Here is a 9,408-nt window from a genome sequence, read left to right on the forward strand (position 1 = left end):
TGGGATCCCCGCCTCCTAAAAGTGGGCTCTAAGCTGGGGCACAGGTCCTTGGAAGGAAGCTTATGGTGAGCTCCAGCTAGGGAGCTTCTTCGTTCCTAACTATATCCACAGGGAATGCGATGACGCCTCCATTCACACACCTCTATTCACACACCTCTATTCACACCCGTAAGGCGCAGGAGCGGTACCGGACCGAGTGCGAGGCCCGCAGCAAGTGTCGTCAGAAGAGAGAGGGGGGGTTCACGCTGGTAGGGTTGATGACTGCCTCTCACACAGCAGGCGCAGCGAGATTCCCCGAGATCCCCCGAGATCCCCCGAGATTCCCCGAGATCACCCGAGAGTACCCGAGAGGAGCCGAGAATACCCGAGATTCCCCGAGAGTACCCGAGAGTACCCGAGAGTCCCCGAGACTGATGGCTGCCTCTCTCACTGCAGGCGCAGCGGGCGTCGTCGGAGAAGCTCGAGCGCGAGTTGGCGAGGCTGCAAGCTGACAACGCGGGCTTGCAGCACAAGGCCGAGAGATTGCACGAGAGGAGCCGAGATCACTCGAGATCACCCGAGATCACTCGAGCGTAGCCGAGAGGACCCGAGAGGAGCCGAGAGTAGCCGAGAGGAGCCGAGAGTAGCCGAGAGGAGCCGAGAGCAGCCGAGAGCAGCCGAGAGCAGCCGAGAGCAGCCGAGAGCAGCCGAGAGTAGCCGAGAGGAGCCGAGAGGAGCCGAGAGGACCCGAGAGGACCCGAGAGGACCCGAGATCACCCGAGATCACCCGAGATCACCCGAGATCACCCGAGATCACCCGAGATCACCCGAGATCACCCGAGATCACCCGAGATCACCCGAGATCACCCGTGACTCACTGAGGAGCAGGTCGCGCGCGAGCACGAGATCACTCGAGATCACCCGAGATGACCCGAGATCACCCGTTGCTTACTTAGCAGGTCGCGCGCGAGCACGAGATCCGCATTGCGGCGCAGGTGATCTCGGGTAATCTCGGGCAATCTCGGGCAATCTCGGGTAATCTCGGGCAATCTCGGGCAATCTCGGGTAATCTCGAGCACGAGATCCGCATCGCGGCGCAGGAGGAGAAGCTGCGGCTGGAGCGCGAGATTGAGATGGACTCGGAGCGCCATTTCAACTCCTGCTCCTCGCGCTCCTCGCTCTCGCTACCCGGGTCGCCCTCCGTCGCCGCCTCCGCGCCGACGATGCCTTACCCCAACCTGCACCTGCCGCCGGGCTCGTACCACCTAGAAGCGGAAGACGTGTCCATGTCTCCCAACCAGCACTCGAGAGGGAACGTGCTCAGCCGTACTCCACTGTGTTTGCGTATTCACGACGTAAGCTCGCACGGCACCGAGAGGAGCCGAGAGGACCCGAGAGGACCCGAGAGTAGCCGAGAGTAGCCGAGAGTAGCCAAGAGGACCCGAGATCACCCGAGAGTACCCGAGAGGACCCGAGAGGACCGGAGAGGACCCGAGAGGACCCGAGAGGACCCGAGAGGACCCGAGAGGACCGGAGACTACCCGAGAGGACCCGAGAGGACCCGAGAGGACCGGAGACTAGGCTCCTACGGCACCGCCTTCGCGTCGCTCGGCAAGCTCTCCCCGCAAGCTTCCTTCACGCTCAGCGCGCCCGGCCCGCCGTCTCCAAAGTGGGCGGCGCTCGCGCCCGCGAGGATGCACTGGGAATGGCGTCTCTTCACACCTCCTGGCTGTGAATAGGTGGGCGGCGCTCGCGCCCGCGAGGATGCACTGACTCCGTCGGGCCGCTGCTCCGATTGCTCTGACGCTGCACCGGCTGCTCTGCTGCTCCGGCTGCTCCTCGCCGTGTCTGCACGGCTGTAGTTCGGCAGATTGCCGCTGCCGCTGCTGCTCCTGCTGTTGCTCGCCGCGTCTGGTTTTTTGTTTGGGGTAAGGCCTCCCCCCCCCCCCCCTCTTTCGGTGGCACCCTCTGTCCAGTGCACACATTCGCACACGCACGCACGCACGCACGCACGCACGCACTCCCCTCCTCCGGTGGCGCCCTCTGTGCACACATTCGCATACACGTGCGCACACGCACACGCACACGCACGCACGCCACGCAGTAAACGCACGCATGGGTCCGGGTCGTTCGTCGTGTTGAATGTCTTTCGGTTTCGCTCTTTGTCTTTCGGTCTGTTGTCGGTCTGATGCCGAGTAAACCGCTATAATGCGAGACCGCGTGAACTGGCTCTCGGCCTCGAGCCGCGCGTCGAGCAGGGCCGTTAGCGGATAGCGCCGCGCCGCGCGTCCGGTCGGAGAGGAGAGCGCTCAGCGAGGTCAGGTTGCCCCGGCGCAGGTCAGCGAGCACGGTCGGGCTAGCGCCCTCCGCCTCCGCCTCAACGCCGCCGAGAAGGTATGTGAACGGCGCGGTGGCAAACTCGAGCGCCCGGCCAAAGAAGGAGCTGCGCCGTTCTTCTCGGGCGGCCGGCCGGGCGTAGGGAGAGGGCCTGGTCGCGGTCCGCGCGGAACGCGATGCCGGCATTCACAGCCTTGCCAGCCGGGTTGTTCTCGAGGTTCTCGAGGTGGATATCCTTTGGCCGCGTTGGGTAGCGAGGATTGGTGTAACCCGAGCCACGGAGGCGTGTTTTCTGGCGGCCGACCGTCAGTGCACGGAGTTGCCCTTTCTCCGACTGCCCAGGCTGTGAAAACAGGTTCTCTCGAGGTTCTCGAGGTGGATATCCTTTGGCCGCGTTGGGTAGCGAGGATTGGTGTAACCCGAGCCACGGAGGCGTGTTTTCTGACGGCCGACCGTCAGTGCACGGAGTTGCCACTTCTCCGACTGCCCCGGCTAGTTCCCGAGTTTCGCGGGAGTGACCCCATGCGTCAAACCCGAGACCTAGCGCGGGTGGGTTGGAGGGGGCTCGCCCCGTTCCTCCCCATCGGGCCGCGTGAGCGGCCACGCCTCGCAGATTCGTTTTCGCGCCTGGGTCAGGCGCGCGGGGCATCCCCCGGGTCGCTCGACCAGCGATCCGAAGAGTGGCCGCTATGCGAAGGAAAGAGTGGGGCCCTCGGGGTACGCCTCGTCCGGCCCCCTCCGAGGGGGGAAGGGAATTGCGGGGTCCCCTCGGGCGCCTCAGTTCGGCCCTCCCGAGGGGGGGAGGGGAGCAAGGGGGTGGGGGGGTCGGGGCGGTGGGGAGGGGTCTCGGTTTCATGTGGCTAACACTTGCCTTTCGGGGAGGGGCCTCGCGCCAAGCGCAATTGAATGCTGCCTGACCTCTTCCCCTCCTCCCTCGAGGCAGCGAGTAGGCAGCGAGAGGAAGTCTCGAGCGCCTATATGAAGGTATGTGAGATGGTGATGGGAATGGGTGGTCGGGCGGGCGGGCGGGGCGGGCGGGCGGGGCGGGCGGGCGGGCGGGCGGGCAAGCGGGGAGAGGCGGGCGGGCGGGGCGGAGCGGGCGGGCGGGGTGATCGGAGAAATCGTAGCCACAATCAGCAGCAGCGGAGCAGCAGCAGCAGTAGCAGCAGCAGCTGCAGCAGCCAGCAGCAGCCTCCACCGTCGAGCCGCGATCGCTGCCGCCCGCGACGCCGCCCGCCGCGTCAGATTGCCGCGACGCGCGCCTCGAGTCGAGTCGGAGAGCCGCGCCGCAGCAGCAGCATCAGCACCAGCACCACCAGCACCACCAGCACCACCAGCACCAGAGAGAGGCGCAACCTGCCCGACGCCGCCGTGTCAGATGCTTCCGACGCGCGTCTCGAGCCGAGTCGCAGAGCCGCGCCGCGCCAGCAGCAGCATATGCACCAGCAGCAGCAACATCACCACCGTGAAAACAGCACTTTGGGGATTTGCACAGCGTCTTCTTCGCTGTTTGTACCGTCGCGGGGAGCGGGCGATAACGCCCGCCCCCACGGTGGCGAGTCCAGGCGCGGCCGCCAGGCTCGGGCCTCTGGGCGCTATTCTGCACTCGTTATAGGAATTGGGAATCGGGAACACCCCGACGGAAGTCTCAATAGGGCGGATCGGGCGTAATAGTCTCGCGATGGGCACCAGACGGGCACATTCGGTGACACACAAAGGAATAGCCCCGCTGCACTACTACGTGCGCGGTAATGGCAGCGCTGCACCGGCGCTGGGGGAAGCGGTAGCATGGCGCGGGCAGCGACGTGTACAGCACGCCCCAGGGAACCTAGATACCCTGGGGTCGCCTCGTGAATAAACGAGTATAAAGAGCGGTGGGATTTGTACCTGGCGTTTGTGCCCCGTTTGTGAGTGTGTGTGAGTGCCGCGTCCCGCGCCCCCTCATTTTAACCTGATTTTAACTTGGGGGGAATTCCAGTCAATAGAGCATGAAATACCTTTCGACCGGTGGCTGGCCGCCAAAGTGGCTGGACGGCGCCGCGGCGCACACTGGTGAGCCGCGGAGCACACTGAGTGAGGTCGTCCCTAGGGTCGTCCGCCCCTCGTGAAAGCGCTGACAACCGCGACGTTCCTCTCTCGGGCTCGATCTCGCCACTGTGCCTCTTTTGGTACCTGTGTCGAACCTGTCTGCTGTGCGATTGCTTTTGTTGAAGCCGTAGAACCCAGGGTCGTGCGAGGGAGGGTTGTGCGAGGGAGCTTTTGTAAAATTCTTTGTTCATGTTGCAATATAGTCGTCGGCCGGTCGTCCGTTGCCCCTCGTGAAAGCTGAGCGACGTTCCTCTCTCGGGCTCGATCCGCGGCGCGTCGCGACTTCTGCCGACGATGGAGACCGAAAAGCAGGTCCGCTCCGCCTTCGCCCGCCCTCTGATGGCTGCTGGCCAACCCGATCCCTTCGAATCGCAGGAGTCCATCTGCGGGAGCTCAATGTCCCACGACATAGGTGACCGGCCCCATGAGAGCCCTTTTTTTCAGCCGTCAGTAACCCCCGCCTTGCCGTTGTCCGCAGCGTTTTTCTGCCACCTCGTGAACACGGTCCTTTCTTTCTTCGGGATATTGCAATTCTCGACGCTGTCGTATCAGCCGCGAGGAGCCGCCGCCTCTGCCGGGCGGTCACGACCTTGGCGACCAGCTGTACTGGACGGGCCCGAACCATTCGTTTGAGAATGGCGATACGCTCACGCACGGCCAGCAGGGCGAGGTCGTCGGCCCCGCGACCGAGGGCACACACCATGGCAACGGCCTGCAGGTCCTGTTTCCAGGGAACAAAGGCTCCATAAACTGCTATCTGCCAAACCTCAGCCGCGAGAAGCCGCCGCCTCTGCTGGGCGGTCACGAGCTTGGCGACCAGCTGTACTACGCGGGCTCGAACCAGTCGTTCAAGTCTGGAAACAAGCTCGTGCACGGCCAGAAGGGCGAGATCATCGGCCCTGCGACCGGCGCGCACCAAGGCAACGGCCTGAAGATGCTCTTCCCAGGGAACAAAGACTGGGTAGACTGCTCTCTGCCCCAGCTCAGCCTCGAGAAGCCGCCGCCTCTGCCGGGCGGTCACGAGCTTGGCGACCAGCTGTACTACACGGGCTCGAACCAGTCGTTTGAGAGTGGCGATAAGGTCATGCACGGCCAGCAGGGCGAGGTCGTCGGCCCAGCGACCGGCGAGCACCAAGGCAATGGCCTGCAGCTTCTCTTCCCAGGGAACAACGGCTGGATAGAATGCGGACTCGCCTCGCTGTCCCACGAGCTGAGCCTGCCCGGTGGCTTCAGAGTGGGAGAGGAGCTCTACTTTATTGGCGGAGGGTTCGTCGACGAGCAGGGGGACAAGGCCGTGTTTGGCTGCCGAGGATCGGTCACCGGCCCCGCCCGCAACGGCGACGCCGACGCGGTTTCCATGTCTTTCTCCGGCAACCGAGGGGACATCCACTGCCGGGCCGAAGAGCTCAGCCGCGAGCCGGCGCCCTCGCTTCCTGGCGGCTTCATTCTCGGCGAGCATCTCTACTTCACCGGAGAGGACCAGATCGTCGGGCGCGGCATCCTCGTGCGCGGCTCGCGTGGTGAGGTGGTGGGCCTGGGTTTGGAGCCGGACAGCCTCGCGATGCGCTTTTCAAACAAGGCCTTGCTTTCCGGTAACCAGCCGGTCAACATCGCCTCCCTGAGCCGCGACGATCCGTGCGCCGTGTCGTCCGTGCCCGAGAATGTATTGCGAGCGCGCCGAGCGCTCGCCGCGCGCAGGGAGGAGCAGGAGCGGGCTGTGGCAGCAGCCGCGTCGCAGACGGCAGAGGACATTGCAGCAGAGGCGGAGCGGCGGCAGCAGCTGGCGGCGGAGCTCCTGGAGGAGGAAGCTGCGGCCAGGGTTCCGCCTCCACTTCAAGAGGCGGGGAGGAGGAGGAGGAGGAAGAAGAAGCAGAGCGGCTTTCGCGGGTCGAGGAGCAGTGCAACCGAAGGAGCAGAGGGATCGGCCGCCTGCGGCGACTCCACCACCTCTAGGGCGGCGCCAGCGCGCGAGTCCGCTTCAGAGAGCGACGAGGAGGAGCGCGTGACGCCAGCCGAGGAGGCGCGACGGGCGGAGGAGTCGGAGCGGGCGGCGCAACGAGAGCGGCAGGCGAGGCTGCTCGAGGCAGCGCGGCGGGAGAGGGAGGAGCGTTTGGAGAGGGAGGCTAGGGCCGAGGCCGCTGCTGCGGCTGCGGTGGAGAGCGAGGCTCGCGGCAGGCGACAGCAGGCAGCGCGAGCGGCGGCGGAGGAGCGGAAGCGAGCAGCGCGGGCGGCGCTGGTGGACGAGATGGAGGCGCGGGCGCGGCAGGAGGAGGCGGCGCGGGCCGCGGCACCGCTGAGGACGTCACAGGCTGAGCAGTCCAGCACGCGGTCGGCGATCGAGCAGGCGCTCTCCCAGGCTAGGTCAGACGCGGCGGCGGCGAGGGTTTGCGAGGCGACGGCGGGGTCAGAGGCGGGACGGGCGAGGTCAGAGGCGGAACAGGCGAGGTCAGAGGCGGAACAGGCGAGGTTAGAGGCGGAACAGGCGAGGTTGCAGGCGGAGGCGGCGAGGGCGAGGGAGGAGGAGGCGAGGGGGCGAGAGGGGGAAGCAAGGGGGCGGGAGGAGGCAGCGAGGGCGGAGGCGGAGGCGGCGACGGCACGCGAGGAGGCGCTCACCATGCGACTCGCGGCGCTCGAGCTAGAACCCCCACCGGCCGCCCCGCCACCGGCAACCGCAAACAACGCTGTGGGAGGAGGCGTCGGAGGCACCTTCCACGGCGCCACGCTGCCGCAGAAGGTCTCGCGGATCTGTACGCATTTGGGGCTGGACGCGCGCTCCTCGCTCTCTGCGGCGGTGGCGGCGGCGAACGAGAGCACAGGGGTCGCCGCTGAGGGAGGGCTTTTGCAGCAGGTGGACCGGCTGATCGCGCTGCTATTTGGGGGGCCGCAGGGGGGCGCTCCGGAGGGGAGCAAAGAGGAGGTAAGGTAAGGTCTCTAAGAAAGCCGTAAGGTAAACTTCTCACACACCCAAGGTGGGGGGCAAGGGGGGGCGACCCTCGCGTCTCGGAGAGGAGTGCAGGAGTCAAGAACCGACGTCCAAAACGCAAGGAAGAATCGGAGCTATGACGAAGAACGACCGGGAGAGCGGGACGCCGCGCCACGCCGGCCTCGCTAATGAAATTTACGTGTAGGCTACGCTGTAGGCGTGCGATGTCGCTTGAGTCCGTGTGTCTTGACTCTTGTGGAAGGCGAATCATTCCACCTGAGGTGTGTGTGTACGAGTAAAGTGTGTTGTGTGTACGAGAGTAAAGGGCCCCCTCGGAGCACACTGGCAGCACCAGCAGAGCTAGTAGAGTGCAGTTCACACCCGATCACCTCTTCAGCGCCTTCTCAGCTCTCATCATGCCGCGGCTACTGAGGGTGCCGTTCCAAATCAAGCCGATGTACGGCGTCGGTATCGTGGTCTCACACGCCGCACATGTCGTCCTCTCGAGCGCTGGTCGGAAGACTACGCATTCTGCGTCTCGTGTGCCGGTGTGTGTGCTAGCGTGCGCCCGTCCACGCCCTTGTCGTGCCCGTGTGCTGTGAGAGAGGCTGTCTTCTGAGACCTCTTCTCCGAAGTCAGGCTGCCGGCTTCACGCTGCCACCTCTGCCACCTCTGCCACGCCTCTCTCACGACACACTAGAGAGAGAGGCGTGTCGTCTAAGCATTGTGCTTCTAGGAGGCCGGGCTACCTTGATGTCGACGCCGCGGTAGCCCGTCCGGGAGCGCGAGCTGAGGTGCAGCGCCACCTACGGGTGTGTGCGCGGGCGTGTCGTCGACGTGTCGTCGACGTGTCCGCGGGCGACAGGCGCAGCATCACCTAACGGGGGCGGGGTGTGCGGACGCGTGTCCTGGACGCGTCCACGACGTGTTTGCACGAAGAGGCGAGCGCGGCGGCCACCCCGTCCGGCGACACATCTCCCCATATCTCCGCATATCTCCCCATATCTCCCTCACCCCGTCCGGCGACACAGCCACCGCTGGCGCCTGCAGCTCTCGGAGCACGGCCGGCGGCAGCCTCTCGAGCCTAGACAGGTAGGGGACCGGTGTCCACGGGACGGACGGTCCAGGTAGAGGCCACCGGCGGCGGCGGCGGGCGAGTCTCGGGCCTACACAGAGGGGACGCGGTGTCCAGGCTCCAGGCAGAGGCCACCCACTACCGGCGGCGGGCCCGATCGTGACCCACCGGGCCGTCACCGCCACCGTCGCCTCCCCCTCCGCCACCTCCGTCGCCGCCGCCACCGTCGCCACCGCCGCCGCCGCCGCCATCGCCGCCGCCGCCGCCATCGCCGCCGCTACCGCCACCATCGCCGCCCCCTCCGCCACCGCCATCGCCGCCCCCATCACCTCCACCATCGCCACCGCCGCCCTCTCCGCCACCATCACCGCCGCCATCGTCACCGCCCCCCTCCCCTCCTCCGCCGTCGCCACCACCACCGTCACCCCCCCACCCTCTCCTCCACCACCCTCGCCGCCTCACCGCCGCCGCCCTCACCGCCGCGCCCCAGCCCGCCGCCACCATCGCCCCTGCCGCCGTCGCCACCTCCTTCGCCGCCTCCCAGCCCGCCTCCGCCATCGCCGCCGCCCCCATCACCGCCGCCCCCCAGCCTGCCGCCGCCCTCACCACCGCCGCCCTCGCCGCCGCCCCCGAGCCCACTGCCGCCCTCGCCGCCGCCGCCCTCACCTCCTCCCCCGAGCTCACCACCGCCGCCGCCGTCTCCGCCGCCCTTCCCGCCGCCGTCACCACCACCTCCGAGGCCGCCGCCTTCCCCGCCGCCCTCCCCACCACCACCCTTGCCGCCGCCACCGAGTCCGCCTCCGCCAGCGCCGCCGCCACCGTCTCCACCGCCCTCGCCGCCGCCTTCGCCTAGCCCTCCACCCTCACCACCGCCATCGCCGCCACCGCCGTCGCCGCCGCCGTCGCCGCCGCCGCCGCCGCCGTCCCCGCCGCCGCCCTCGCCGCCTCCGCCGCCGCCGCCCTCACCACCGCCGCCCTCGCCGCCGCCCCCACCCCCACCCTCGCC

The 9,408-nt window shown here is 67.1% G+C and overlaps 1 protein-coding gene across 1 annotated transcript; it reads left to right on the forward strand.

Moving 5' to 3' along the window:
• Window positions 1–4,698: 4,698 nt before the first annotated feature.
• EMIHUDRAFT_111217 (hypothetical protein) lies at window positions 4,699–7,330 on the forward strand (the record flags this gene model as incomplete). The annotated part of the gene is made up of 2 exons (XM_005786893.1): window positions 4,699–4,716; window positions 4,964–7,330. 2 exons carry the CDS (start codon window positions 4,699–4,701, stop codon window positions 7,328–7,330), a joined length of 2,385 nt encoding a protein of 794 aa, XP_005786950.1.
• Between the last annotated feature and the right edge of the window lie 2,078 nt (window positions 7,331–9,408).

This window comes from Emiliania huxleyi (genome assembly GCF_000372725.1).
Source record: "Emiliania huxleyi CCMP1516 chromosome Unknown EMIHUscaffold_148, whole genome shotgun sequence".
In the NCBI taxonomy this organism is placed as follows: domain Eukaryota; phylum Haptophyta; order Isochrysidales; family Noelaerhabdaceae; genus Emiliania; species Emiliania huxleyi.